At 55.6% G+C, this 27,685-nt stretch overlaps 5 protein-coding genes across 12 annotated transcripts; 2 read left to right on the top strand and 3 right to left on the bottom strand.

The window, feature by feature from the left end:
* Nucleotides 1-621: 621 nt before the first annotated feature.
* Nucleotides 622-8,535, bottom strand: ENO3 (enolase 3). Of its 3 annotated transcripts, none has more exons than XM_054459392.2 (12): nt 8,392-8,535; nt 5,743-5,829; nt 4,748-4,843; nt 4,529-4,587; nt 4,297-4,366; nt 3,792-3,925; nt 2,335-2,557; nt 2,028-2,225; nt 1,599-1,800; nt 1,070-1,178; nt 862-920; nt 622-773 (listed from the first exon to the last, which is right to left on the bottom strand). In XM_054459392.2, the coding sequence occupies exons 2-12, from the start codon at nt 5,825-5,827 to the stop codon at nt 704-706; spliced, it is 1,305 nt and encodes a 434-aa protein (XP_054315367.1). In that variant the 5' UTR covers nt 5,828-5,829; nt 8,392-8,535; the 3' UTR covers nt 622-703. The 3 variants fall into 3 exon arrangements, with proteins under 3 accessions (XP_054315367.1, XP_054315364.1, XP_054315365.1); XM_054459389.2 differs by lacking the exon at nt 8,392-8,535 and adding an exon at nt 7,064-7,566; XM_054459390.2 differs by lacking the exon at nt 8,392-8,535 and adding an exon at nt 6,475-6,562.
* Nucleotides 8,536-8,615: 80 nt separating this feature from the next.
* PFN1 (profilin 1) lies at nt 8,616-12,032 on the top strand. Its single transcript, XM_063655780.1, has 4 exons — nt 8,616-8,741; nt 9,130-9,422; nt 10,862-11,054; nt 11,689-12,032. The coding sequence occupies exons 1-4, from the start codon at nt 8,666-8,668 to the stop codon at nt 11,784-11,786; spliced, it is 660 nt and encodes a 219-aa protein (XP_063511850.1). The 5' UTR covers nt 8,616-8,665; the 3' UTR covers nt 11,787-12,032.
* Nucleotides 12,033-12,450: 418 nt separating this feature from the next.
* RNF167 (ring finger protein 167) lies at nt 12,451-17,604 on the bottom strand. 6 transcript variants are annotated; one of them, XM_054459393.2, is made up of 11 exons: nt 17,445-17,578; nt 16,681-17,187; nt 16,517-16,597; nt 15,199-15,324; nt 14,995-15,082; nt 14,718-14,808; nt 14,374-14,479; nt 14,139-14,232; nt 13,211-13,282; nt 13,040-13,120; nt 12,451-12,963 (listed from the first exon to the last, which is right to left on the bottom strand). In XM_054459393.2, the coding sequence occupies exons 2-11, from the start codon at nt 16,762-16,764 to the stop codon at nt 12,662-12,664; spliced, it is 1,125 nt and encodes a 374-aa protein (XP_054315368.1). In that variant the 5' UTR covers nt 16,765-17,187; nt 17,445-17,578; the 3' UTR covers nt 12,451-12,661. The 6 variants fall into 6 exon arrangements, with proteins under 6 accessions (XP_054315368.1, XP_054315372.1, XP_063511849.1 ...); XM_054459397.2 differs by lacking the exon at nt 13,211-13,282 and having other exon boundaries at nt 16,681-16,801; nt 16,948-17,187; XM_063655779.1 differs by lacking the exon at nt 13,211-13,282 and having other exon boundaries at nt 16,681-16,751; nt 16,948-17,187.
* Nucleotides 17,605-17,721: 117 nt separating this feature from the next.
* SLC25A11 (solute carrier family 25 member 11) lies at nt 17,722-20,364 on the top strand. The gene is made up of 8 exons (XM_054459402.2): nt 17,722-17,859; nt 18,463-18,615; nt 18,700-18,906; nt 19,073-19,163; nt 19,246-19,336; nt 19,422-19,521; nt 19,601-19,652; nt 19,779-20,364. The coding sequence occupies exons 1-8, from the start codon at nt 17,765-17,767 to the stop codon at nt 19,932-19,934; spliced, it is 945 nt and encodes a 314-aa protein (XP_054315377.1). The 5' UTR covers nt 17,722-17,764; the 3' UTR covers nt 19,935-20,364.
* A 2,765-nt stretch (nt 20,365-23,129) lies between these two features.
* Nucleotides 23,130-25,203, bottom strand: GP1BA (glycoprotein Ib platelet subunit alpha). The gene has a single exon (XM_054459387.2). The coding sequence runs from the start codon at nt 25,167-25,169 to the stop codon at nt 23,130-23,132; it is 2,040 nt and encodes a 679-aa protein (XP_054315362.2). The 5' UTR covers nt 25,170-25,203.
* Between the last annotated feature and the right edge of the window lie 2,482 nt (nt 25,204-27,685).

Below are 27,685 nucleotides of genomic sequence, written 5' to 3'. Positions count from 1 at the left end.
ACTGTCATTATCACTCTCATCTTCACAAAGCCCTCCCTAGGACTGCAGCCTCACTCTAGCATCCTCTGCAGACCATTTACTTCACAGCCAGCTTCCCCTGCATGGTGGTGGCAGGACCCCAGTCCCCACCCTGCTCCCCTCTCCTAAAGCTGGTTTCTTATTCTCTCTCAAACTCTTTATTTAGTTTTTTTGTTTGTTTTCGTTTTTTTTGTTGTTGTTGCTTTGAGACAAGGTCTTGCTCTGCAGCCCAGGCTGGAGTGCAGTGGTACGAACATAGTGTACTGCAACCTCAACCTCCTGGGCTCAAGCGATCCTCTCAACTCAGCCTCCCAGGTATCTGGGACTACAGGCGAGCGCCACCATGCCTGGCTCCATTGGCAACTCTGCAGCTTCATTTTACCATATAGCATCTGCTTCCCCTACCTCCTTTGGAAATGTGAACACCTGTGTTGTTCTAGAACCACCCAGCTTCCTCTCTGAGTCCCTCACCTCCTCTTTGTCCTAGCAGGTTACACATCTATTTGCCTCCCCTCCCTGCCCCCATCTCTCCACCTCCTGTCTTTCCCAGCTCAGCCCAGAAACCAGCATCCCCTAGCTCCCACAAAGAAGCACACAGCTGTCTTGGTTGGCACCAGTGTTTATTTCAGGAAGCAGGTCTGGAAGACCTGGGTCTGTCCAGTGGAGTCCTGGAGCCTCCAGCTTCTCACTTGGCCTTCGGGTTACGGAACTTGCGTCCAGCAAAGATTGCCTTGTCCCCAAGAGCCTCCTCGATCCTAGAATGCAGGCAAGGTCAGGGCCGCTGAACTTCCAACCTAACAGCCTCCAGCCCCCCAATGCCCAGGCCCACTGTTCCCACTGTACCTCATGAGTTGGTTGTATTTGGCCAGACGCTCCGAGCGGCAGGGGGCGCCAGTCTTGATCTGATGAGGGAAGAAGGATTTGGAGGGTTAGGTGAGACTGGAGAGGAGGGGTTGGACCTGGCCCCAAGGGAGCATTAACCTCAAGGGCAGGAGGCCAGGGACCCCAAGAAAACTTGGTGAGACACTCAGTAGAGAGAAGCTGCAAATACCTGTCCTGTGCAGAGCCCCACCACAAGGTCAGCAATGAATGTGTCCTCAGTCTCCCCAGAGCGGTGGCTCACCATCACCCCCCAGCCATTAGACTGAGCCAGTTTGCACCTGAGTGGAGAGGACATTTGATGTGGCCTTCTAGAACCTCCTCAGTGGGAAAGCAGGGGTTGGGTGGGGCCTCTTCCTTCTCTTTTGGGTAGCAAGCACTCTGCAGAGGGCAGTGACTAAGTTCTTTGGGAAGTAGGAGAGGAAAAGACTTATCTTGATTTCGGGCTCTTGAGATGCTAGTGAGAACAGCGGAATCTGAGAGAGGTATGGTGTGGGCTGGGGGTGGGGGGTCATGACAGGGCCATGGGGGCAAAGCTCTTGGAGTCAGGCCAAGGATTAGTCAAAGCCTTGAGATCAAGGTGTGGGTAGGTCAGGTGCCAGGGAAAGGTAAGCTTGGAGTTGGTGGGTGAGACTAGCTAGAGTGGGCAGAGCTGGGGCAGAGGGAGGCTATGGTGAGCCTCAGGGTCAGGAGGCACTCACGCCTGGATCGATTCGGTCACTGAGCCGATCTGGTTGACCTTCAGCAGCAGACAGTTGCAGGCCTTCTTCTCAACGGCCTGGGCAATCCTCTTGGGGTTGGTGACTGTCAAGTCATCCCCCACAATCTGGATGTTCACCCCCGAGAGGAAGGAGGTCCAAGTGGCCCAGTCATCCTGGTCAAAGGGGTCCTCGATGGAGACCACTGGTGGGGTTTGGAGCAGAGACAGGGCAGAGACAGAGCAGAGACAGGGCTAGAGGTCAAAAGGAGCCTCATGGAGGGGTGACAGGGCAGAAGAGCTTAAATGGGGATTTCAATGGGGCTAAGGATTGGAAGGATCCAAGCCGATGGCAAAGCAGGTCACTGAAATCAGTATATTAGGCAGCTGCATGGGATTCGGGCAGGAACACAGGGACACCTGAGTGCCTCACCAGGATAGTTCTTGATAAAGCTCTTATACAGCTCTCCAAGCTTCTCCCCAGTGATGTGCCGTGCAGGATCATCGGGCGACTTGAAGTCAAGATCATACTTCCCATTGCGATAGAACTCAGATGCTGCCACATCCATGCCGATCACCACCTTGTCTGGGTAACCAGCTGCCTGGATGGCCGTCTTCAGCAGCTCCAGGGCTGGGGGAGGACCAAGAAAGGACCTGAGACTCCAGTGCCCCTTGTCTGCAGCCTCCCCTGCCCATGTGGAGATCCAGGGGGTCTGCCCCCCAGGGTGCTCAGCACTGACCCTCATTATTCTCCAGGATGTTGGGTGCGAAGCCGCCTTCATCACCCACATTGGTGGCATCCTTCCCATACTTGGCCTTGATGACCCCCTTGAGGTGGTGGTAGACCTCAGCACCAATGCGCATGGCTTCCTTGAAGGAGCTGGCTCCCACAGGCAGAATCATGAACTCCTGCATGGCCAGCTTGTTTCCAGCATGGGAGCCCCCGTTGATCACATTGAAGGCCTGAGATGGGGAGAGGACGTCTGGACCTGGGCCAGGGCATGAGGGCTCAAGAAGGGACGGGGGTGGAGGGTGTTGGGGTGGAAACCTGGCTTTCCTACTTAATAGCTCAGTGGTCTAGGATGAGTAATTTTGCTCAAGAGCCTCTTTCCTCATATCTTTCTTTCTTTTCTTTTTTTTTTTTTTGAGACGGAGTCTCGCTTTGTCACCAGGCTGGAGTGCAATGGCACAACCTCCGCCTCCCGGATTCAAGTGATTCTCCTGCCTTAGCCTCCCCAGTAGCTGGGACTATAGGCAGGCGCCACCGTGCCTGGCTACATTTTTGTATTTTTAGTAGAGACGGGGTTTCACCATGTTGGTCAGGCTGGTCTCGAACTCTTGACCTCGTGATCTGCCCGCCTCAGCCTCCCAAAGTGCTGGGATTACAGGCGTGAGCCACCACGCCCGGCCTCTCTTTCCTCATTTCTATAAAATGGGGATAGCACCTACTTCCCTGTAGGATCTTTTGCAGAAAATTAGAGAAATTGAATGTAAAGTTCTTAGCATGTGCCTAGTATACAATAGCTAACACTTTTACATAGCATTTACTACATGCCACGCACTAAGTACTTTACATGTATTAACCCATTTCATTCTCAAAACACCTCTATTCATTGGTATCGTTATTACCCCCCATTTTACAGATGGGGAAACCGAGACAGAGCAGTTAAAGAACTTGCCTAAAATCATACAATTAATAACAGGCAGAGCCAGGATTCAAACCCAGCAATCTATCTCTAGAGACCATGCTCTTATGCAATCCTCCCAGTAAGTAACAAGAAATGGTAACATTATTATTGAGATTAAATTCGAAGAGTTTCCATTCATCAAGAGGGCACTGGTTTAAGAAGGACTCAAAAAGATACAAAGAAATGCCAAGATCTTTGCCTCAAAGAAACTCTCAATATGATTTGGGTGTAGGGTGCGGGGTTGGAACGAGGCTGGAGTTATCGAGCCTAGGATTGGAATGGGAAGGAACTGGGTTATATGGCAGGGAAGGAAGCACATAGAGGCTTCAGGGAAGGTTTGGATTGTGGAAAAGAGGGAGGGGCGGGACCACAGCAGGAGAGATTCAATTTCAGGAAACTGCTTCTTAGGAGCTGCTCTGAAAGGTGGATTTTCCAGGGGGGCAACCCTGGCTGGGCCGGGCTGGCTCCGTCCAGGCGAGATCTAGGAGGGGGCGGGTAGCTGCACTCACTGGCACTGGGAGTATGAGGTCAGGGTTCCCAGCGAGATCTGCGATGTGACGGTACAGGGGGACCCCCTTCTCAGCTGCTCCCGCCTTACACACGGCCAAGGACACGCCCAGGATGGCATTGGCCCCAAACTTGGCTGGAAGGAGGCAAGCGGGAAGAAAGGATGAGAGCTTCTGCAGGGTTTGGGGTGGCTACTCCAGGAAGACACCAGAGCTCCAAACCACTGAGCATGAAGAATTGGTTAACAGATCTCTCCCCAACAGCCTGAGTAGCCCTGGGAACCCCCACCCCGGGGGAATGTGTCAGCTGCATATCTGTGTCCACAGCCCGGCCTAGGCCTGGCAGAAGGCAGGCATAGGAAATGCCTGTGGAATGAACACAAATCCATCCAGCTGCGGTGTGACCCAAAATGGGGGACCCAGAAATAACCCATCAGGCCTCACCCCTATGGCCTCCTGCCATCTCTCCCACACCTCATCCCTTCCCCACCGCTAGCCCTTCACTCACACTTATTCTCGGTCCCATCCAGCTCAATCATAAATTTGTCAACTTTTTCTTGATCCACAACACTTAGTTTCTGGAAGGGTGAGTTTGAGAAGGGAGAGCAGAGGTCAGATTTCTCAGAAGTCAGGGCATATGCAGGGGAAGGATAAGTGAAAATGTTTGGGGAGAGGCCTGTCTGGGGTGAGGGAGCAGGGGCATGGGGAGGAGGCTGCAGGGAGCAGGCTTCCCCACTTGCCTTTTGCAGCAGAGCAGGGCCCAGAGTCTTGTTGATGTGCTCCACAGCCTTCATGACTCCTAGACAGGCCAGAGGACGAGGTTTGGATCTCAATCAACTGGGCCTCTTTCTGTGGACCCCAGCTCCTCAAGAGCTTTGGGGGTTCCAGTCCTTTACCCATTATGCACCCATGTCCTAAAGCCACCCACACAGGCTCCTTCTGCACCAGTGTCTCCTCACCTTTCCCCAGGTAGCGGCCTTTGTCCCCATCTCTTAGTTCCAGAGCTTCATAGATACCCGTGGAAGCCCCACTGGGCACAGCTGCTCGGAATCGGCCTGGGACAGGAGGAATTGGGAGATCGCAGGGATGGCTGGGCGAGGTGGCCCACGCCTATAATCCCAGCACTTTGGGAGGCCTAGGCAGGTGGATCACTTGAGGTCAGGAGTTCAAGACCAGCCTGGCTATCATGGCGAAACCGTCTCTGCTAAAAATACAAAATTTAGCTGAGGCCAGGCGCGGTGGCTCACGCCTGTAATCCCAGCACTTTGGGAGGCCAAGGCAGGCGGATCATGAGGTCAGGAGATCGAGACAATCCTGGCTAACGTCGTGAAACCCCATCTCTACTAAAAATACAAAAAATTAGCCGGGCGTGGTGGCGGGCGCCTGTAGTCCCAGCTACTAGGGAGGCTGAGGCAGGAGAACGGAGTGAACCCGGGAGGCGGAGCTTGCAGTGAGCCGAGATCACGCCACTGCACTGCAGCCTGGGCAACAGAGCGAGACTCCATCTCAAAAAAAAAAAAAAAAAAAAGTAGCTGGACGTGATGGCACAGGCCTGTAATCCCAGCTACTTGGGAGGCTGAGGCACAAGAATCACTTAAACCCTGGAGGCAGAGGTTGCAGTGAGCTGAGATTGCACCACTGCACTCCAGCCCGGGCCACAGAGCGAGACTCCATCTCAAAAAAAAAAAAAAAAAAAAGGACCTCACAGGGAGTCTCTCTACCCCTCAAAGGGCTGAGGTGTCCTCTCCGAGCTCAGGGACGGGAGGCAGTGCAGAGACAGACTCCTGCTTCTCCCAGCTTCCAGCTCTGGTTCCATGTTGGAAGAAGGGGGCTTGGGAAGAAGTCTGGGAAAGGGAACCTGAGAGAAAGGAGAGGATATGGCACAGAATTGGGGGGCAAAGGCCAAAGAGTTGGGGTCTTCTGAGGCGAGCCTATCCAATGGGCCTTGTGTTACCCTTGGCTGTGTGCAGGTCCACCTCCACTGTGGGGTTGCCCCTGGAGTCCAAGATTTCCCGGGCAAAGATTTTCTGCATGGCCATGGCTGCAGGACAGGAGGTGTGAGTGAGTGTAGACAGTTGATCTCTTAAGGAACCAGAAATCCCTTGCCCTTTAAGAGTCTTCCCCACTCCAAGAAGGCAGGTGCTGGAGCTAAAAATACCCTACAAAAAGGTCACAGACCAAAGAGGCAGGCGCAGCCCCCTCCCCCACTCAGAACAGCTCTTATTCCACCCTCCCATCCTAAGAATCCAGGGGCCTCTCATCTATAGCTCCTGGGATGCCACCACTCACCAAGCCCCCACCTCCCCCAAGCCTCCACTTAGGCCTTCTCCTTCCACTCCTCTGGTCGAGCAGTCTGTTCTCCATGGCTGGTGGCCTTCAAATCCATTCTGGTTCTCATTTTCCTGCTCTGCAATCTTCTTGGGCCCCCAATTCCCTATCAGGTTCCAACTCTAGCTGCCTTTTCTATCCATCCCTGCTGCCCCTCCTCACAGCCACCTTTCCCTAGATCCTTCGGTGTTCCCTGAGTTTGTCCCATCTGCTTGCTCCAGCCGCCCCTTCCCCCAGCTTTTTCAAGCATCTCCAGTCCCAGGAGGAAAAAAAGCAGAAATGTCCCCCACTTCCTCCAAGCCAACCCCATGCGCACCCTTTACTACCTCCACCCCCGGGGATGGAAGATTCACCCGACCTGGGATGTCTTTGCTGGAGGTTTGGATGGAGCTCCGAGTCTAGGTGGCAGCTGGGACAGTGTCAGCTCACCCCCTCTCAGGCTGCGCATTTATCCCTGAGCCACTCGGTCCCCAGCCAGCCCCGCCTCTCTCTCTCTCCATCCTCCCCCCTTCGCACTGGGCTGGCAGCCAAGTGCCCACTACAGCCTAAAGCAGAAGCCTCTGGCCCTGGGCACCTGCCCCCTTACCAAAGGTCAACTACTATCCCCCGCTTTCTTTCTGTCCCCCAATAACAGTCCCTGTTTTAATTCCACCCTTTGGGAGGAGCTGGGGAGGGACTTCAGAAGAGGGGTCTCCCCCCACCCCAGAATTACATTCCCCTTTTGCAAACGTCAAGAGGATTGAGTGACCTTTAGGAAAGGCCAGGGGTAACCTGAGCCCTGCAAGGCTGGGGAGGGGGCCTGGAAGAGGGGCTGCAGGATTGACGTCCACACATGCTCAGATCGCTGGGCGGGCCTCTGTCCTCAGTGGGGGAAGGGACGGGACTTCTGGGCAAGCTCTGAGGTCTAAAATTGAACCCCCCCACCCCAGAAGGCGAGAGGGTCTCACCTCTTAGGGTTCTCACAACGGCCATTCTCGGCGCCGCCCCATCCTACCCTGTCCAGGCCAGCCAGCGCGGGGATGAGTTAGGGGACAGGAGACGAATTGAGACGGGCCCTCAGGGCTGGCGCGGCGCCCGACTGATAACGCTGGGACAGCACTTGTCGCCCGGCGTGGGGACGGTCGGTCAGAGCCCCTTTCCCCATCGACTGTGGGCGCTCAGCGCAAGGCCCCAGCCCATCAATGAATGGGGTTGAATCAACAGTGAACAAAAATGAATGGACCGAGGACGGGTGGCCTTTTGTGAGCTTCTGCACGCCTGGGGCTCTTCCGGCGCCCCGCTTGTAGCACTGCGGGGAGGTGGGTCTCTGCTCTCGGTAGAGATCTCCACTTTGCCGGCTCTGGGGCCAGTGCGGGGTCTGCCCCGAGCTCCTCTGCAGCCATACCAGCCGACCGGCGGGGGTCACAGGGCGCTTCGGCCGGACTCGGAGGCCCTTCCCGCCGGCGCCGGGACAGCCCGCGCCCGGTGACTCACCCCCGCCGCCCTCTCCCCACCCCTGCTCCCCGCCCCGCCGGCCCGCGCGGCCTCCCAGCCCCCACCCCAGGCCACCTGCCCCGCCACCCGTCCCGTCTCCCCTCTCGCCCCGCCCCTTCATCTCAGGCCGCTCCTCCCGGGATTTTTCCACCCCGGGGTGAGGGTGCGGCGGGCCAGGGGTCAGGAGATGGCGGGCGGGGAGCGCCGCCACGTGCCCGGGTGCGGCCCCGCCCGAGCCCGCCAGTGACTCAGCCGCGCGGCTGTCGAGGAACACGGGCTTGAGGGGCGTCGGGGACTGTGGGGTTCGGCGTGGACGCCAGGGATGCGCGCCGCGCTCGGGAGGAGAGAGAAAACCAAGCCCCTTTCCGCCCGGGCCGCGCTCGGTGACCCCGCGCCCCTAGCCCGGGCTCCGGAAGCGGCCCAGCCCTCGGCGGCGGGTCGGAGGAGGCGGCTTCACCGCGGCCGCCGCACGGCCGCCCCGCCCTCCCCAGGTGGCGGTGAGCGCACATCTGACTGCGAAGAAACCCAACAGGCCCGAAGTGGGACTTTCCCCTTCTAGAAAAAGTTGCCACTGTTGCAACTTGAGTATTCTTCCGCCTGGAAAAATAGCCCCGCCTGTTAAGCCCAGCGGGTGTCCACGCTCAGTGACCTCTGCAGACACAGGCCAAGGGGCACGGCCGGTGATCCAGACATTGCCTGCCCGGGGCGGGTGGGGCTGGGATGTGGGGTGAGGCCCTGGGCTAGAGCCGATCCAGAGAAGGGACAATCCTCTAGACTGAGAATGGGCCCTGGTGAACCCAACCTGCACGACCCGGGAAGACGCTGGGGACAGAAGTGGCCCCGGTGGGTGCCTTCAGCTATGAGAGCGACTAGAGGATTTGGCCAAACTCTTCTTTGCTTTCTTATTTCTTGAATAAGTAAAATCAAGGGTGGTGAGGCGGCAGCGCGCACGGCTTCGCCCCCGCCCCTTCCGCCAGGCGGGAGACACGTCCCCAGCCCGCCTTCCTTTCCCGGAGGGTCCACATGCGTCGGGCCGGGCGCGCTCCCGTGCAGCCGGCTCCGGCCCCGACCGCCCCATGCACTCCCGGCCCCGGCGCAGGCGCAGGCGCGGGCAGACGCGCCGCCGCCCGCCGGTCCTTCCCTTCGGCGGAGGTGGGGGAAGGAGGAGTCATCCCGTTTAACCCTGGGCTCCCCGAACTCTCCTCAATTTGCTTAATTTGCAGCTTGCTAATTCCTCCTCCTTTCTCTTTCCTTACTTCTTCTGGCTCACACCCTACCCCGATACCGAAGTCTGGTTTATATTCAGTGCAAATTGGAGCAAACCCTACCCTTCCCCTCTCTCCCGCCACCCCCCATCCTTCTGCATTGCTTTCCATCGAACTCTGCAAATTTTGCAATAGGGGGAGGGATTTTTAAAATTGCATTTGCAAAGTTCGGTGTCTGGGCTGGCGAGTGGGGGAGGGAGGGAATGGGGAGCAGGCCCCGCCCCTACCGTCCTTTGCAAATAAAAATCTAGCGGGGCGGGGGGGGGGAGGAGCAGGAAGTGGCGGTGCGAGGGCTGCTGCACAGCGAGCAGAGCCGCGGTCCGGACGGCAGCGCGTGCCCCGAGCTCTCCGCCTCCCCCCGCCCGCCAGCCGAGGCAGCGCGAGCCCAGTCCGCGGCCCCAGCAGCAGCGCCGAGAGCAGCCCCAGTAGCAGCGCCATGGCCGGGTGGAACGCCTACATCGACAACCTCATGGCGGACGGGACCTGTCAGGACGCGGCCATCGTGGGCTACAAGGACTCGCCCTCCGTCTGGGCCGCGGTCCCCGGCAAAACCTTCGTCAACATCACGGTACTGCGAGGCCTGCGCGGTCCGGGGCACTGTTCGGGCTTGGACCCTGAGGGAGGGACTTGGGTGGGGGCGGGCGCGGTCTAGGGCGCGCAGCGAGAGGCCCTGACTGGGTGCTTGCCCTGGAAGCGGCGCGAATGGCGGCTGCACGTGAGTGGGTCCCTCGGTTGCCCGTAAGTCTTATGCCCCAGGCGGCGGCGCCCATCCCGCCCGCTACCCTGCTTTCCGCGACGGGGCGTTACATCCGGGGCACAGGGCGGGGAGGGGCGCGGCGCCCGGTGCGGCGGCCCACTTCCGCCTCTCCCAGGGCGGGGCGGGGACGTGCCTCATTTTTACTGGGGATTGGGATTGAGAGGGGACCCGGGGACCCTTGGTTCCCCAGCTCCCCGTCCGGCTGCCAGCTCGCGTCCCTCTACCATTGTTTCCCCTGGTGCGGGAGGGAGCCCCAGGCGCGTGGTCTTGATCCCTTGCCCACCCTCTGTGGGCTCCCGGCCCCTCCTAACTCCGTTAGAGAGGGCGAGGCCGCTACACGCCCCCCCAGCTCAGCACGTTGGACTCAACATTCCTGCGAGGCCAATCCCGGAAGTCCCCTCGCCCTCCGTTCCCGCCATCCGGCGGGGCCTGGAGCAGGGGAACTTTGTGAGAAGTTCTGAGACAGCATAAGCGAAAGTATATGGGTTTACTACCGCTGCTCCCACCACCATCTCCCTGTCCACACTGCCCGGAAGTGGGGAGGGGGAGCGGAAGTTCGATGGGGGGGAAGGGGGTTTCCGGGCGGGAGGGGACCGGATGTGGGGGCTTGGGGTGAAAGGGGGAGGGGGGAAAGGTTCCCGGGGTACCTAGACCCGAGAGCTGGCCTGCCGGGTCTGGCCCCTGTCCACCTTCAAAAGTTTTCCAACTTTCCCGGAAAGCCCCCAGGGGTCTGCTTCCTCATCTCAGGGCAGAGATACCTGGAGCTAAACTCTAGGTTACTTGGAGACCCAGGCGTCCGGGCCCTAACAGCTCCTGCAGAACCTTTGACCAAATAAGGGCAAAGTTGCTTCTCTTGCCTGGCCCGCCCCCCTCCCTTCCCCTCTACGCTTCTGCTTTTCCTGAAGGAGAGTTCTGAGCATCCAAAGGCTCCTCACTTACCTCACTGATTTCCTTTATTTCCTGGGTTTACTTTCCCCATAAACACTGAGATCTAAATCTCTAGAGGGGTATGTCATCCCTTCCTCCCTGGTCCCATATTCTAGGTTTGAGAATCATGATCTTTTTCTGCACTAACGTCCCACAGTCCTCAGAGTTTCCCACAGTTCATTGATGTGTACTGAGTATATAATTTATACTTAGCCCCCACGGCGGGGTGGTTCTCAGAAGTGGAAGACAGGTGGGTCTTTGGAGAACAAGGTGGGAATCGTGGTGCACTGACTAACTTGATGGGCGCTTGGTTCCTCTTCCAGCCAGCTGAGGTGGGTGTCCTGGTTGGCAAAGACCGGTCAAGTTTTTACGTGAATGGGCTGACACTTGGGGGCCAGAAATGTTCGGTGATCCGGGACTCACTGCTGCAGGATGGGGAATTTAGCATGGATCTTCGTACCAAGAGCACCGGTGGGGCCCCCACCTTCAATGTCACTGTCACCAAGACTGACAAGAGTGAGTTCCTGAGTCTTACCCTTCCTTTAGCTCCAAGATCTCTAACGTACCGCCTTCTGGTAATCTTGAGGGTGTTTTTTTGTGTGATTCCCCAACATGAAGGGAGTCAGACCAGTATTGTGTTCCTTGTCTGCTGGATGCTGGAACACGGGATAGTCCCTCCATTCTGTCTCAGTTCCTCATCTTGTAATTCAAAGTTGCTGAACTGCATTACCTCTTAAATTACTTACTGCCTTGAGCTCAGATTAGAATCTGTTTTCTAGGAGTATAGGTAGATTGTTGGGGTCCTGAATCATCATTCGGTTCATCGTTTGAGCTCTTTTGTTAGAACCTGGAGGTGGTATGCACATCCACAGCCCTTTCTAGCCTGAACACACGAGTCAACAGTCTATGAGCCTTTGACCTCTAAGTTTTTAGTCTGTTCCTCCCCAGCATTTAAGCTTGATTTTCCTCTTTTGAAAAGCCTTATTGTTTCAGGGTGACTGACAGCCTGCCTGTGTGTGTGGTGGGGGGGGGGTTGGGAGAGATGAGGTTGGGTTACAGCCCCCAGGGCTGGACAGCTGCTGAACAGCTGGCAGGGGGTGGAATTGTGACACCTGGGTCCTAGCCGCCTCTCTCTTTCCTCCTCCTCCAGCGCTAGTCCTGCTGATGGGCAAAGAAGGTGTCCACGGTGGTTTGATCAACAAGAAATGTTATGAAATGGCCTCCCACCTTCGGCGTTCCCAGTACTGACCTCGTCTGTCCCTTCCCCTTCACCGCTCCCACAGCTTTGCACCCCTTTCCTCCCCATACACACATACACCATTTTATTTTTTGGGCCATTACCCCATACCCCTTATTGCTGCCAAAACCACATGGGCTGGGGGCCAGGGCTGGATGGACAGACACCTCCCCCTACCCATACCCCTCCTGTGTGTGGTTGGAAAACTTTTGTTTTTTGGGGTTTTTTTTTCTGAATAAAAAAGATTCTACTAACAAGGTGCTGTGTGATTTGAGCTTGGGTGTCAGAATGGGGGACAGGCAGTGTGACTTGCCTCCTTTATTGTGGCTTGGGAACAGGAAGGTTGAGGCACTACAAAGTGCAGGAATTTGAGCTCCTGGCCAGGTGGCCCTGCCCCTCCACAGTGGCATTTCCAGGCCTAAGTCCTCAGTGTGCTGGTCAAATTGGTGGATAATGGAATAGAGCCATCTGGACCAGAGAATGGGTGCAGGCAAGGCAGGGCTAGTTGAGTCATCCTTGTGGGTGGGGCTCCCCCTCTGAGTCATAGCAAATGCCTGCTGGGGCTGTCCCCATGACTATAGGTTAGTGTCTCAGCATTCCCTTGCTCCTTATGGCTAAAGGGGTGATTCCACCGAAGGGTTAAGTTCACCTGTGTGAGAATGATCTTACCCTTCCTTAGTCCACAAAAAAACAATTTTATTAGCCCAAGAAGTGAAGACCCAGTCCCTTTGCTTGCCCCAGCCCCACCCCAAAGCCCCTCAAAAGGATAGGTGGGGGTAAGGGAGAAGCTTGGGATGGAATGTCCCCTATCCCTCAATTTAGAAGAATGGAGGGAAGACGACTGTCTGTGCAAATAGGTCACCAGAAGTGTATGTGTAGGGGGTTATTAGACCAGGATAACAGGTGAAGAGGGAGGAGAGGGTGGCAGATCTGTTGAAGGCCCAGGAAAAACAAGGGGAGCTGGGGCTAAGGAACCAAAGGAGGTGGGAAGAGTGGGGCTAGAACCCAAAAGTGGGGTCCTTTCTGAGGCAGGGTGGTCCCTTGGCTCCCCTTCATCACCCTCCTCTTGCCCCTGAGTTTCTTCCTCTTGCTCTTCGTCCCCAGGACCCCGATGAACGGGCTGCTTGCAAATGGGGCAGGTCTTCCGGGTCTGAGTGAGCCAGGGGTCCACGCAGCGGCTGTGGTAGGCTGCAGAGAGGAACAAGGTGAAGCACCTGGTGGCTGCTGGTGGCAGAGGGGCATGGGCAGGCAGTGAGGGCCTCACCATGAGCACAGGGGAGTACCCGCAGCTTGTCCCCATCCTCATATTCATCCAGGCAGATGGCACAGACATCATACTGGTCTCCTGGGACAGAGAGAAAATAATCTAGTCCTTCACTGAGCCACCATGACCCAGGACTAAGGCTTTTAAAGCCTTGCAAAAATTTTCCCTCACCTACAAAGCCAGTGGAAGAGCTAAGACAGGTAGGTAGGATAAGGTCAGGGCAGAACATGGAAGAACTTAGGGCTAGAAGAGACAAGCAAAGAGAAGCAGAGGTAAGAAGGGAAGTGGGTTTTTGGGGAGGTGTGAGGGTGGAGACAGGGAGTGGAAGGAACGGAAATGGGCAGGGCTTCTGCCACAGCCTTATACGGGCACTGGAGGCCCCAGGGCCTAAAGCCCCAGCCCCTCGGTACCGGTTTCTTCCTTCTCTAACTGAATCCTCCCCATTCCTCCCATTTTTCTGCTCTCTCCACACCCCCTATAAGCAAAGTCTGTCCCTCTATTGTTTCCCACAATTATTTCACTTAATCATCTTTGCTTTCCATCTCCTTTCCCATCTTCATTGTATTTTATGCGTAAAAACAGAAGACAGCATCTCAAGCTGAAACCTTACTGCCATCTTTATTTTTTTGAGAAAGGGACTCTGTCGCTCAGGCTGGAGCACAGTGGTGCAATCTCAGCCCCCCACAACCTCCGCCTTCTTGGTTCAAGTGATTCTCCTGTCTCAGTCTCCCAAGTAGCTGAGACTACAAGTGCACACCACCACGCCCAGCTAATCTCTGTTATTTTTTATAGAGATGGGGTCTCACCACATTGCCCAGGCTGGCCTGGAACTCCCAGGGTCAAGGGATCCACTTGCCTCAGCCTCCTAAAGTGCTGGGATTTTTTTGTTTCATCATGTCGCCCAGGCTGGTCTCAAACTCCTGGGCTCAAGCAACCTGCCCACCTTGGCCTCCCAAAGTACTGGGATTACAGGCACTTGGGATTACGTGAGCCACTGTGCCTGGCCACTGCCATCTTTGTATATCCTATCTTCTGGGCTCAAAGTCCTTCAGAACCAGGTAAACTGTGGAAAAGGCCTCTTCTCCCCTAACCCCCTCACCCTTCTGATAGTCATGTGTAGGAATCTGTTTCAGTTGCTCTTTGGTAAGTCGATTCCGCTGGAGCCGTTTCCGGTGCTGGATACAACGAACTATCTGGGGGAAGCGGGGGTGGATGGACAAGGCTTAGGAACAAAACTAGACAATCTAGGACAAGCCACTCCCATCTCCCAACTCCAGATCCAGTCTGGCCTCACAGGCCTCAGTGCTTCCCATCATGTTCCCTCAGCTACTCACCATTACTGCTCCCATGGCCAAAACCAGCAGTCCCACAATCCCTGTGAAAGGGATGAGGTAATAGCCCAAGGGGAAGGTATTGTCTGGAACCAGAAGCACCCGAGCCCTGGGGAAAGGACGACCAGTCTCAGCAGGATGAGAAAGGCAACGGGAGAAAAAAAGAGGGACAAAGTAACTGGCTCTGGACAGAGCCCATAGGTGGGGATGGGAATGGGAAGAAAGTCAAAAGAGGCAGGGAAGGAAGGACAGGAGGCTGAATGGTTCGGGTAATGAGGAGGCCTAGGCTCCAGGTTGGCATGGAACTGCTTGCTGAAGGAAGAATGGGAAGGAGGCACATGTCCTACCCCTTCTCGTAGACAAAGAGGGCACGCAGGTACTCGGAGCTTCTCTCCCCAATAAATACAGATGGGATCCAGATTTGCTGCTGGATTTCCTCTGCAGAGATCAAGGTGTTACTCTGGGGACTCACAATCTTCTACTCAGATCCTCTGGGAACCCTGACATCTTGCACTTTGGCCCCACCCCACCTAAAGGATTGGCTTCTTTTCCTGAGGCCTTCAGCATTCCCATCATCTCTGGGTCCTACTGAAAGCCCAGCTGTATAGATTCCCCCAGCCTTACCACTATTCCACACCATGTTCAGAAGTTCATTGGAATTCACATTGTGTACTACAGCGGCACCATATCCAGCCTTCTGGGCATTTAGGACCTAGGGAGACAAGGTAGAGGACAAGGAGCCATCATGGGCCTACCTGTCTTCATTCCTGGTGCCTTTTTTTTTTTTTTTACCCTCAGCTGCCCAGCTCCCCCTCCACATTCAGCAACCTTGAGGTCAAAGTTGCAGTCGAATCTTCGAAGCAGCGCAATAAAGACTGACCCATTGACCGGGGCTGGGGGTGGTGGGGCAATGGGGCTGCAGGCATTGTCTGGGTGAGCCTCCACAAGGAACCCCTGAAGGATGGAAGCAAACAACAGTGAGATTTCTCCTCCCTAGGTTCTGCTCTCTACAGGGGCCACCAAACACACCAGCCCACATGCTGCACATCCTCTATCCTCACTTCCTCCTCCTTCCTGGGGTCTGAGCATCCCACCATCATAACCTTCTCTTAGCCTCTTGAAAAGGCAATGACATAAAACATCCCTTCACCAAACTCTCCCATCATCCCTCTCGCTGTCCCAGATGGGCTAATCTGTACCCTATACTGCAGGCTAATGCAATTATTTTTGTATTCTAATATTCCAATTGTAATTCAATTCTCAAACCACCCATGTCACTTTCTCTCAAGTTCTGTTTCACAGTTCCCTCTCCAGCACGTACTCATACAGACGCACTCCCCTCCCTTCAATTTTCTTTTTTTCTTTTTTTTTGAGATGGAGTCTCGTTTTGTCACCCAGGCTGGAGTGCAGTGGCGCGATCTCGGCTCACTGCAACCTCCACCTTCCGGGTTCAAGTGATTCTCCTGCCTCAGCCTCCCAAGTAGTTGGGACTACAGGCGTGCACCATCATGCCCAGCTAATTTTTGCAATTTTAGTAGAGATTAGGTTTCTCCATGTTGGCCAGGCTGGTCTTGAACTGGCATTACAGATGTGAGCCACCGCGCCCGGCCTCTTCAATTTTCTAATTACGCATCTCACAAACAACTCGACTGCTACTAAGGGCCAACTGAGTTCTTGCTATGTGGCAGTCTTTGGGATGAAGTGCCACAAAAATTGCGTATCTAATTTGATCTTCACAATAACCCTGGGAGAACTTCTAATATTCCATTTTACAGTAAAACAAACTAAGGCTCAAAGAGAAATTAACTTACCCAAGGTCATACAAGCAATAACGAGCACCTGAGACCTTCCTGATAAGGACCGTTGATCCTGCCTTCTGTTTTTGTCCACTTTCAGTCTCCCTGATAACCTCGGAGTTCCAGGGGTGGACACTATCTTCACCCTCTAGATTCTGGGTTCTACACTAAACGTGCTCAGTTCCTAACTTCATTTTCCTACCTCCAGTTTCACCCAGGACAAACCTCCCCAACCCCAGCCTAGGATGGAGGATCTTGCGAAACACTAAAAAAAGAAAAAAGACAGAAAAGGAAGGAAGGAACAAAGAAAGGAAGGGAGGGAAGGAGGGAAAAAAAATAAAGAAAATCACCTGGAGGCCCTCTTGGCTCAAGGTAGCCCCAAACAGAGCTGGAAGGTCTGCAAAGTCCATGCTGGCATTGTGGTCCGAGGTCTGCGGACAAAAAAGGCCATGTTCCCCTTCAGCCTGCAACCCTTCCCTTCAGTGCCCTTTCCCCATCCGTCCCTCAGACTCACCGCTCGAATGAGCCCCCGCGTCGGGGCCGCTCCCCACAGCACAGCGGCCACAACCACAGGAAGCGGGAAGGCTGTAGGGTGCATGGCAGCGGGAGGAAAGAGGCTGAGGAGGCCGCGCGTCCTGGTAGCAAGGAGCAGAAGCGGAGTTCTGCGCCCTCCCTGCCCCTCCTTTAGGATCCCAGGGGTCCAACCACCCCCAGGTCCCACTTCCCAGCTACATGGGGGCGCCGGGGAAGGAACCCCGACTCAAAGAATGAGATATCCAACCCGTTTAGTGGAGCTGGGTGGGAGGCACTAAATGTATCCTTTTCTGGTACGGCGATAGAACGGGGAAACGGGACGGAGCCTAACACAGGTGACAGAAAAACTTCGGGAAGGGTGGCGGAGCTCAAGGAGGTGGGACTTCCTGCCAGGTGGGCCGTGTTCCCAGCCTCTGGAAAAGGGCTTCCGGTAGAGAAAGTCAGGCCGCTTTCAGCATTGGATGCTTGAGATGAAGGACTTCCGGTCCTAAAAGGCCGGTTAAAAAAAGGTTAGCGATGGAGGGAGTGCCTGTGGAGATGGAAGGGGCACTGGTAGCCCAGAAGACGACCTAATAAAGGTGCCCGGAAACCCGGAGCCTTCTAATTTACAAACCTCTCCTCCCTCTGGCGGCCGCCGCTCCTTCAAATCTCGCGAGAGTGCTCACCACCTCCCCCGTCCCCTCGCAGCTGAGTGCTTGCTATGTCTATCGCGAGAGCTCTCCTACTCTGGCAAGCCGTACTCACTCGATCTCGCGAGACCTTCAAACAAACTCTTCTCTATTTTCCCGCGATTCTAATTCGGTGAAAACAGCGCCTTTCCTCTGGTTTCCAAATCAGTTACGCCCCTTCTCGCACGCTTCCCTCAAGCTCCTCCTTCAGCTCCGCCTTACTCCCGGCCGCCTTTGCGCTGCGCGCCTGCGCCCGCGCCGGTTTCCAGCGGGTGTCGGACCTGAGAGCTGGAGGGGCGTGCGCGCGCCCTCGCCCTGTTGCGCGCGCGGTGTCACCTTGGGCGCGAGCGGGGCCGCGCGCGCACGGGACCCGGAGCCGAGGGCCATTGAGTGGCGATGGCGGCGACGGCGAGTGCCGGGGCCGGCGGGATGGACGGGAAGCCCCGTACCTCCCCTAAGTCCGTCAAGTTCCTGTTTGGGGGCCTGGCCGGGTAAGCTCAGGCCCCAGGGATGGGAAAAGAAGAGGAAGGGACGGGCACAAGGAACCGGGCCCGGTTCATCTCTGGGTCTGTTGCAGTGAACTGTGCCGGCATGGGGTCAGCGCGGTCTCCAGCGTATTGCGAGTTCCCCGATGGGCTGCTAGGGCCCCATTGCAGGACCCTTCTGGACTGCATGCGGGGTCGTTGCACAACCCCCGCCGGGCCAGCTGAGTTTCCCAGCGTATTGCTAAGCTCGGCCGGGCGGCAGGGGGTTCCAGGCCATTAAATGGCTCCTGCAGGACTACCTGGAGTCCTAAATCTTGGATGCCCCTTCCTCCCCTCCCTGTGTCGGACTGCGTGCAGCCCCAGGTCACTGCTTGACTGTCATGAAGCTGCTCGGAGCACTTTCATTGCATGGCCCCTCCTGGACAACTAGACTTTTCAGACCCGTTGCACTTGGTGTACATATAGACTCTTTTACACATGCTCACCAGCATCCTGATTCTTGAATCACATGGCAGGCCCTGACCTTTGTAACCTCTTGCTGCCAGGCTCCAGTGAGCACTGGTAGATCTGGAATGCCTGGCCCTTCACTCCACCTCTGTCTTCCCCCAGGATGGGAGCTACAGTTTTTGTCCAGCCCCTGGACCTGGTGAAGAACCGGATGCAGTTGAGCGGGGAAGGGGCCAAGACTCGAGAGTACAAAACCAGCTTCCATGCCCTCACCAGTATCCTGAAGGCAGAAGGCCTGAGGGGCATTTACACCGGGTATTGGGGCCTCAGGATGGAGGGTATGCTGTGGGTTGGCAGCTGTAGACCTTGGCCTGATATGCTGACCCCTCTGCTCCTCAGGCTGTCGGCTGGCCTGCTGCGTCAGGCCACCTACACCACTACCCGCCTTGGCATCTATACCGTGCTGTTTGAGCGCCTGACTGGGGCTGATGGTACTCCCCCTGGCTTTCTGCTGAAGGCTGTGATTGGCATGACCGCAGGTGCCACTGGTGCCTTTGTGGGAACACCAGCCGAAGTGGCTCTTATCCGCATGACTGCCGATGGCCGGTGAGTTCCAAGTCTGAACCTAACCCCAGCCCCATTCCCTCGAATCTAGAATGAAAGGACCAGTTTTTTCTCCCAGATCTAGAGCAGAGTGTTTACCTGTTCTGGCCTTCCTTTCTTTGCACCTGTGGGCAATCCTGATCTTGACCTCTTTCTGCCTTCCCACCAGGCTTCCAGCTGACCAGCGCCGTGGCTACAAAAATGTGTTTAATGCCCTGATTCGAATCACCCGGGAAGAGGGAGTCCTCACATTGTGGCGGGTGAGTGGAGAGGCTGGAGACTTGGGGGCTGTGAGGTCCGGTTTTAGGGGTTTCTGACTCTTCCCCGCTCCCCTCCCTCCAGGGCTGCATCCCTACTATGGCTCGGGCCGTCGTCGTCAATGCTGCCCAGCTCGCCTCCTACTCCCAGTCCAAGCAGTTCTTACTGGACTCAGGTGAGAGCCAGAGCTGGGCCCTTAGCTCCCAGCCTGGCCTGAGCCACCTCTGAGCTGACTGCCACCCCCGCCTCACCTCCCCCAGGCTACTTCTCTGACAACATCTTGTGCCACTTCTGCGCCAGCATGATCAGCGGTCTTGTCACCACTGCTGCCTCCATGCCTGTGGACATTGCCAAGACCCGGTGAGTGTGCAGCCTGGGCCTGGAGGCGGGTGGGAGGGTGTCCTTTCGGTCTCTCATGCCCCTGCCTCCTCTCCTCCAGAATCCAGAACATGCGGATGATTGATGGGAAGCCGGAATACAAGAACGGGCTGGTGAGGAAGCCATTCTGGGGGCCTGGGAGGGGGTGTCGGATCCCCTGGGAAAGGTGTGAAGGCAGCTGGGTAAGGGAGACAGGGCCCTAGAGTCCTAGCCCCAGCACCCTGCCTGTCTGTGTCTAGGATGTGCTGTTCAAAGTTGTCCGCTACGAGGGCTTCTTCAGCCTGTGGAAGGGCTTCACACCGTACTATGCCCGCCTGGGCCCCCACACCGTCCTCACCTTCATCTTCTTGGAGCAGATGAACAAGGCCTACAAGCGTCTCTTCCTCAGTGGCTGAAGCGGCCGGGGGCTCCCACTCGCCTGCTGCGCCTATAGCCACTGCGCCCTGGGGGCCTGGGCTCTGCTGCCCTGGACCCCTCTATTTATTTCCCTTCCACAGTGTGGTTTCTTCCTCTGCGGTAAAGGACTTGGTCTGTTCCACCCCCTGCTCCAGCTTGCCCTGCTCGTCCTGATCCTGTGATTTCTCTGTCCTTGGCTATTCTTGCAGGGAGCTGGAAAACTTCCTGAGGATTTCTGGCCTCCCCCTGGGTTTTAGTTTCAGGGCACACAGGACAGCAGAAGATCCCCCTTCTCAGTGGGGAAACCAAGGCAGAGCTGAGGGGACAGGGAGGAGCAGAAGCCGTCAAGACGGTCAAAGGGCCTGCAGAGGGAGATGTGGCCCTTCCTCCCCCTCACTGAGGACTTAATAAATTGGATTGATGACACCAGCCCCAAATCTGGAGAGTCTGGGGGGTGGCTAGGAGAGGGGAGGAGACTGGACAAAGAAGCTGGTGCCCCTGGAGAATAGGAACTGGAGTTTTTAAGAAAAATTGTTAAAGAAAAAGCAGCCGCTGGTTTTTTGCAAATGCTGTATATATCTGTCATGCCACAGCAGCTGAGAGGGCTGGAAAAACTCAAATCCCAGGCCTGGTGTGTTTCCTCCAGCCACTTGCCCAAGAACGCCACAGATGCACAGATCCTCTCCCATAATCCCCAGGAAAAGCCCCTCCGTCTGATGACTGCTTCTGCAGCCTAAAGAGGGAGGAAATAAAGAGACTCAGAGAGGAAGTCAGACCATTGTGGACTGGAGGCAGTGCAGGTGGAGGGCCAGGGCTTACGCGGGTGGGCACTGGAAGCTTGAGGAAAGGGGAATGCTGGCCAGAGACCTGATCTGGGTCCTTGGCTGGGGGGAGTGAGAACCTTGTCCATTTCTTTAGAAGATGTGTGCTTCCCAGGCCAGCCTTCAAGGAGCCTTAAAACCTCTTGGGGCATAAAAGAGTTTGGGAAGGTCAAACTGAGGAGTGCTCGCCAGGCTAGGGGACAGGCAGGCAGCAGGTGGGAGCTGTCCCTTTGGCAGAGCCTCATCCGCAGAAGAGGTGGAGCTCAGCATCCTGGCGCCCCTGCTGCTGCCTCCATGTACACTGTGTCCTGGGCTTTGGTGGCTATTGTGAGACACCTGAAGCCTAGACCTTGTCCTTAAGTAGTTCCTGGTCCAGAAGACAAGATTATACAGGAGCAGTTGGGAAACTGAGTGTAGCGATAGTGTTGCAGGGTAATCTGGAGCACCTGGCCTCACCTGGGAGTAGTGACTTGCAGACTGAGTGGTTAGACTGGCTGGGGATGGGGCAAGGACAGCACACCTGGCTGGACTGAGGGCAAAGGCTTAGAGTAAAACACTGTTGGGGAGCAGGTGATCTATAGGTTTGTGATAGTTGGAGCACAGACTGTGAGGTATCTCCCTTGAGATGAAGCTGGACTGTCAGATGGGGTCAGTGCTTGGCACTCCCTGACTGCCAAGCTCAGGAGTTGGTCCTCCACCTGGGGAGAGAGGCAGTCAGACTTTCAGGTTTGGCAGATCTTCAGGACCATCTGGAGGGGTATGGGGGTCTCCATAGTCCCATTCTCTGGGCCCCAAGCCCTGGATTGGGCTGGAGACAAGGCAGGAGAGGAAGCCACACCAGTGTGTTTAGGGAATGGCAGGATTTATGAGAAAAGAAATGGGGTTCCATTTGCCTGTGTCCCAGCCTGAGAGCAGGAAACCCAAGACTATTCAGTCACACCAAGATGGTGCATGCTGCAGGGCTCACCCCTTGCTGTCCTGCTGACCTGGGCAGTGAGGAGAGCTGCACTTCTGAGGCTGCAGGTGCAAAGCAGCCACCCACCTTTGCTCCTAGTACTGCAGGCTGCTGCCAGGTAGGTCTCAGCAGTTGTCATTAAACTCCAGGAAGACCATTTTTGAGCTGGATCTGATGCCTGGGGTGGCCTGGTGGGTGGCCAGCCCTGGAGGAGAGGAGGCACCCCAGGCAGGGGGAGTGTAGGCTGTAACGAGGTCTATTGGATAAGTAGTTGTGACCAGGGTAGGGGCAGTTGGAGCCTTGTGAATTTTCATGACAGGTGCCCCAGCCACTCTTCACCAAAAGAAACCAAGTTGTTTTGAGACAGGCTCTCACTCTGTCACCCAGGCTGGAGTACAGTGGCACCATCAGGGCTCACTGCGGCCTCCATCTCCCAGGCTCAGGTGATCCTCCCTCCTCAGCCACCCAGGTACCTGGGACCACAGGTGCACGCCACCACACCTGGCTCATGTTTTGTATTTTTTGTAGAGATCGGGTTTTGCCATGTTGTCAAGCCTGGGTCAAACTCCTGGGTTCAAGCAACCCACCCACCTCAGCCTTCCAGAGTGCTGGAATTACAGGCGTGAGCCCCTGCACCTGGCCAGAAGGTTTCTTTTCTTTTTTTTTTTTTTTTTTTTTTAGATGGCGTCTCACTCTGTTACGCAGGCTGGAGAGTTCAGTGGCACGATCTTGGCTCACGGCAACTTCCGCCTCCCAGGTTCAAGCGATTCTCCTGCCACAGCCTCCCGAGTAGCTGGGATTACAGGCGTGCACCACCATGCCTGGCTAATTTTTGTATTTTTAGTAGAGACAGGGTTTCACCATGTTTGCCAGGCTGGTCTCGAACTCCCGACCTCTGGTGATCCACCCGCCTCGGCCTCCCAAAGTGCTAGGATTACAGGCATGAGCCATCACTCCCAACCCTAAAATTATTTTTTATTATACAGATAATACACAATAATAGTGGAAAACTAGAAAATGCTAAACAGGGAAAAAGAAAATAAAACCACTCATATTTGTAACATCCAGACACGAGTGCTCACATCCTGATAAATCACTTTCCAGATTTTCTTCTGTGCATAGATGCACATGGGAACCATGCTGTATTCTGCCAAAATGGTTCACTGTGAGATCTGGCAGTGCCCCATGCAGCATCGGGAGCTTTGTCCTGTGACCCACCCAACTCCATGTCATTACCCCTTCTGCTTTGGCTGGGACTGAAATTGTGCCTGTGGTGTGAAGATGGGGCTTCTGATACAGAAAAAGGAACTAAGACCCCTCCCCCACGACCCTGTGTTCCTTACCCCCTCCAACCCCCAACTAGATTCCAACAGGAGAGCCCACAGGCTCTTCTCTCAAGGTCCCCAAACCTCCCACCCTCAGAGGCTGTGGCCAGAGTACCTAATGCTCACTGTGCCCAGCAGGTCCTGACCACGACCCTGACTCAGAGCTGAGGGCCTCCTTCCTGCCACTAGAGGCCCCACATGGCCATTAGGCCGTACCCATAGGAAGAGGCTGGAACGGAAAGTGGGGAGCGAGCCTCGAAGGAAGAGCAGCCAGGCCCGGGGCACCGTCACTTGCCGTCCCCTCTGCAGCTCCAGGTGTGTGGTTTGTGTGGCTGTGGCCAGAGCAGCATCTTGGCCAGGGTCCAGGGCCTGTGGTTTCACATGCCTGAGCCAGGTCAGCAGCAGGATGAGGACCACAGAAGCAAAGAGGAGCCAGAGGAGACCCAAGACATAGAAGCCCAGGGGAAGGAGGCAGCAAAAGTCGGGGTGGAGAAAAGGGTCATTTCTGGAGCTCTGGAAACGCCCTTGGAGCACCCCATGGAGCTTTGGTGGCTGATCAGATTCAGGGATGGTTTTTTTGGTGGATTCTGAGAGTGATATGGGTTTTGTGGTAGTTAAAAATATGATGCTTTTTGGAGTGATCAGGCTTGTGGCAGACTCCAGGATGGTCGGGCTTGTGGCGATAGTCGGGATTGGGGTGGGCTGTGGGGTGGTCGGGCTTGGGGCGGGCTCTGAGGTGGTCCGTGGGGTGGTCGGGCTTGGGGCGGGCTCTGAGGTGGTCCGTGGGGTGGTCGGGCTTGGGGCGGGCTCTGAGGTGGTCTGTGGGGTGGTCGGGCTTGGGGCGGGCTCTGAGGTGGTCTGTGGGGTGGTCATGTTTGGGGCGGGCTCTGGGACGGGCTCTGAGGTGGTTGGGCTTGGAGTGGGCTCCGGGGTGGTCGGGCTTCTGGCGAGCTCCGGGACAGGCTCTGAGGTGGTCGGGCTTGGGATTGGTTCAGCAGTGGATTTTGGAGTTTTGGAGAATGTGATGGATTGCATGTGAAGTGTGAAATCTGGGGTCCATCTAGGTGGGAATGTGGTCTGCTCCTTACTGGATTCTTGTGTTGGGTGCAAGGAGGAGGGCATTTGGCTGTCTAGAGAAGCAGTAGACCATGAGTAGAATACACCCCAGGGGGTTGTGTGGGCTTTGGTGGGGAACTTGACCACAGTCCTTGTGGCACGCACCTTATCGCCCTCAGTGTCGTCTTCTGTGTAGTAATCATATAGGTCTGTGTCACCTTCATCACCAAGGGTGGGGCATCCCTTTCCTGGGTATTTGTAGACGGGAATCTTGTCTGAATTGTCACACTGCACACTGGCCACGTTAGAGGTCATGGCCTTGACGTCCACACCTTGCTTCCATACGTAGACATTTTCGGCATTGTCCTGCAGCCAGCGACGAAAATAGAGGATCTCACAGTTGCATAACCAGGGATTCCCGTGGAGAAAAGCAAAAGGCAGGAGGTGGGACCCAAAAAAGCCCTTTGGTATCGTATACAGCGAGTTCTCTTGGAGGAGAAGGGTGTCGAGATTCCCCAGCCCATTCAGGAGCCCAGCAGGGAGCTCAGTCAAGTCGTTGTTAGCCAGACTGAGCTTCTCCAGCTTGGGTGTGGGCGTCAGGAGCCCTGGGGGCAGGGTCTTCAGCTCATTGCCTTTCAGGTAGAGCTCTTGGAGTTCGCCAAGACCACGCAGGGCACCAAGAGGCAGCGAGGTCAGCCGGTTGAAGGAGACGTCCAGGACGGTGAGAGCAGGCAGCGTCTGCCCTAGCAAGGGCAGGCTTTGCAGCTTATTGTGGGATAGATCCAGGGTCCCCAGCACTGGCAGCATCCCATCGACCTGGAGCTTGGTGAGCTCGCACTTATCTAGGTACAGCTGAGTGAGGCGAGTGTAAGGCATCAGGGTTGCCAGGGAGAAGGTGTACAGGAGGTTCTCACCCAAGTGGAGGATGGTTGTGTCTTTCGGCAGGTCTGGAGGCAGTGCTGTCAGATTCCTCTTGTCACAGTTTACTTCTAGGTGGCTGGCCACTTTGGAGACCTCACAGATGGGATGGGGGTGTAAGGGGCTTGGCAGCAGGAGCAGCAAGAGGAGGAGAGGCATGAGGACCTGTGGGCAAGGGGGCCTTGAGTGGACCCCCCTGCAGCCCCTGGAAGCATTCCCCCAGGCCCCAGCCCTCTTCCCCCCCGCAGCTTCGCTTCCAGAAACAGCATCCACACCTCCTGTCTTCCCTACTCCCGTCTCCCACCCTTGCCTGCAGAACTTAAACTACTAGCTCCAGGCCCTTGGCTCCTTCCCCTCCCTCAGACCCCTCTCCTGCCCCAGCACCAACCCCAGCTTACAGGCAGGCAGAAAGACCTCCGAAGGCACAGAGCGTCTTCTAGGGTGCCAGTCGACTCCGTCCTTCTCTCTTCTAGCCCCATGGAGGACTAAGCCAGTGGCAAGGAAGGGGATGGGGGTGAGGAGGAAATGCAGGCCTGATAGGGATTCCAGTGACCGGGAATCCCTTGGACACAAGCCCTTATCGCCTCACTCCACGGCTTTCCCCCAAGCCCTCTTTGTGGTTCTTTCTTCCGCTTTCCTTTTACACAGGGGAGATGGGGGTGGACTCCTCCAAACAGCCTTCTGCCATCTTTTAAAAACCTCTCCAGGGCCGGGCGTGTGGCTCACGCCTGTAATCCCAGAACTTTGGGAGGCTGAGGCGGGCGGATCACCTGAGGTCGGGAGTTCAAGACCAGCCTGACCAACACGGGGAAACCCTGTCTCTACTAAAAAATACATTAGCCAGGTGTGGTGGTGCTTGCCTGTAATCCCAGCTACTCGGGAGGCTGAGGCAGGAGAATTGCTTGAACCCGGGAGGTGGAAGGAGGTTGCGGTGAGCCGAGATCGTGCCATTGTACTTCAGCCTGGGTGACAAGAGCAAAACTCCATCTTAAAAACAAAAAAAAACCTCTCCAGATGCCCCCTTCTCTTCCTCTTCACAGCTGTATTCTGAGAGTTGCCTACTTTTAATTCTCTCCCACCTTTCTCTCTGCCTTCTCACCCCAGTCTATGCTGATTTCTTTCCCCTGCTACTCCATTGACTCGGTTCTTACCAAGGTCTTTAATACACTCCCTCCTCTACATCCATGGGACACTTCTCCGCTGTGATCTTACTTTATTTTGGCAGCCTGCATACCCATGGCCACTCGCCCCTTGGGATTCTCCTTTTGGCCTCTATGACACATGACCCTGTAATTTTCTTGGTTTTCTTCTTACCTGTTTGGTTGGGCCTTCTCAGTCTCCTTCATAGATTCCCCTTCTTGAACAATTAAACTGCCCCCAGAGTTTGTGCTTAGACTCTCTTCTTTCCCTTTTTTTTTGAGACGGAGTCTCACTCTGTTGCCCAGGTTGGAGTGCAGTGGCACGATCTCGGCTCACTGCAACCTCCGCCTCCCAAGTTCAAGCAATTCTCCTGCCTCAGCCTCCCGAGTAGCTAGGATTACAGGCGTGCGCCGCAATTCCCAGCTAATTTATATATTTTTAGTAGAGACGGGGTTTCACCATGTTGGTCAGCCTGGTCTCTAACTCCTGATCTCAAATGATCCACCCACATTGGCTTCCGGAAGTCCTGGGATTAGAGGCATGAGCCACCGCGCCCGGTCTTCTCTTTTTTTCTTATGTTATGCAACCACCTGAGATTATCCTCATCCATTCCCTTGCCTTCAACCACCACCTACAACCTAATGACTCTGAAATCTACGTCTCTAGTCCAGACCCCTCTCCTGAGACACAAGCACATATGTCCAGCTGCCTTCTGGATATCTCTGCTTGGGTGTCCCACAGACACCAAAACAATATGTTCAAAGCTGAACTCACCATCTCTCTCCAAATGGCTTCTCCTCCTGTGTTGCTCAGCCTGGTGAATGGCACCATCGTCCACTCATTTACCTAACCATTCAATCAACACAAACAAAATCCCTAATAGTCATCTCTAACGTCTCCCGTCTTTCATCCCCATCACCAAGTTCTGCTGATTTTATCTCCCGTCTCTCTCAAATCTACTCTCCATCCACACCATCCTGCCAGCATTCCTAGTCCAAGGTTGTTGTTTTTTCTTCTTCGTCGTCGTCCTCCTCCTCCTCTTCCTCCTCTTCCTCCTTTTTCTTTCTTTCTCTTTTTTTTTTTTTTTTTTTTGAGATGGAGTCTTGCCCTGTCTCCTAGGCTGGAGTGCAATGGCTCGATCTCAGCTTACTGCCACCTCTGCTTCCCAGGTTCAAGCGATTCTCCTGCCTCAGCCTCCTGAGTAGCTGGGATTACAGGCACCCGCCACCATGCCCGGCTAATTTTTCGTATCTTTAGTAGAGACGGAGTTTCACCATGTTGTCCAGGCTGGTCTCTCTTGCTCTGTCTCCCAGGCTGGAGTGCAGTGGCGCAATCATGCCTCACTCAATGACAAACTCCTGGACCCAAGGGATCCACCTGCTTCAGCCTCCCAAGGAGTTGGGACTACAGGCATGCACCACCACACCCGGCTGATCTAAGAATTTTTTTCTAGAGACAGAAAAAAATTTTTTTGTTGCCTAGGCTGGTCTCAAACTCCTGGGCTCAAGCGATCCTCCCACCTCGGCCTCCCAAAG

This window comes from Pongo pygmaeus, chromosome 19 (genome assembly GCF_028885625.2).
Source record: "Pongo pygmaeus isolate AG05252 chromosome 19, NHGRI_mPonPyg2-v2.0_pri, whole genome shotgun sequence".
Lineage (NCBI taxonomy): Eukaryota > Metazoa > Chordata > Mammalia > Primates > Hominidae > Pongo > Pongo pygmaeus.
This window is presented reverse-complemented; position numbering and strand designations above follow the sequence as displayed.

Bases quoted from the DNA above. Each gene is read 5' to 3' on its own strand.
- RNF167 (XM_054459393.2), bottom strand. From the start codon at position 16,764: ATGCACCCTACAGCCTTCCCGCTTCCTGTGGTTGTGGCCGCTGTGCTG. The intron at 14,233-14,373 runs GTGAGTAGCTGA...CGCTTCCCCCAG, and splicing joins TGGCCATGGGAGCAGTAATG to ATAGTTCGTTGTATCCAGCA. The intron at 13,283-14,138 runs GTGAGGGGGTTA...TGTCTCTTCTAG, and splicing joins TACACATGACTATCAGAAGG to CCCTAAGTTCTTCCATGTTC.
- ENO3 (XM_054459389.2), bottom strand. From the start codon at position 7,088: ATGGCCGTTGTGAGAACCCTAAGAG. The intron at 4,588-4,747 runs GTGAGGAGACAC...TGGCCTGTCTAG, and splicing joins AGGCCGCTACCTGGGGAAAG to GAGTCATGAAGGCTGTGGAG. The intron at 1,179-1,598 runs GTGAGTGCCTCC...CTCTCCACTCAG, and splicing joins GTGACCGAATCGATCCAGGC to GTGCAAACTGGCTCAGTCTA.
- GP1BA (XM_054459387.2), bottom strand. From the start codon at position 25,169: ATGCCTCTCCTCCTCTTGCTGCTCCTGCTGCCAAGCCCCTTACACCCC.
- SLC25A11 (XM_054459402.2), top strand. From the start codon at position 17,765: ATGGCGGCGACGGCGAGTGCCGGGGCCGGCGGGATGGACGGGAAGCCC. The intron at 19,164-19,245 runs GTGAGTGGAGAG...CCCTCCCTCCAG, and splicing joins GAGTCCTCACATTGTGGCGG to GGCTGCATCCCTACTATGGC. The intron at 19,653-19,778 runs GTGAGGAAGCCA...GTCTGTGTCTAG, and splicing joins CGGAATACAAGAACGGGCTG to GATGTGCTGTTCAAAGTTGT.
- PFN1 (XM_063655780.1), top strand. From the start codon at position 8,666: ATGCACTCCCGGCCCCGGCGCAGGCGCAGGCGCGGGCAGACGCGCCGC. The intron at 8,742-9,129 runs GTGGGGGAAGGA...GGGGAGGAGCAG, and splicing joins GGTCCTTCCCTTCGGCGGAG to GAAGTGGCGGTGCGAGGGCT. The intron at 11,055-11,688 runs GTGAGTTCCTGA...CTCCTCCTCCAG, and splicing joins TGTCACCAAGACTGACAAGA to CGCTAGTCCTGCTGATGGGC.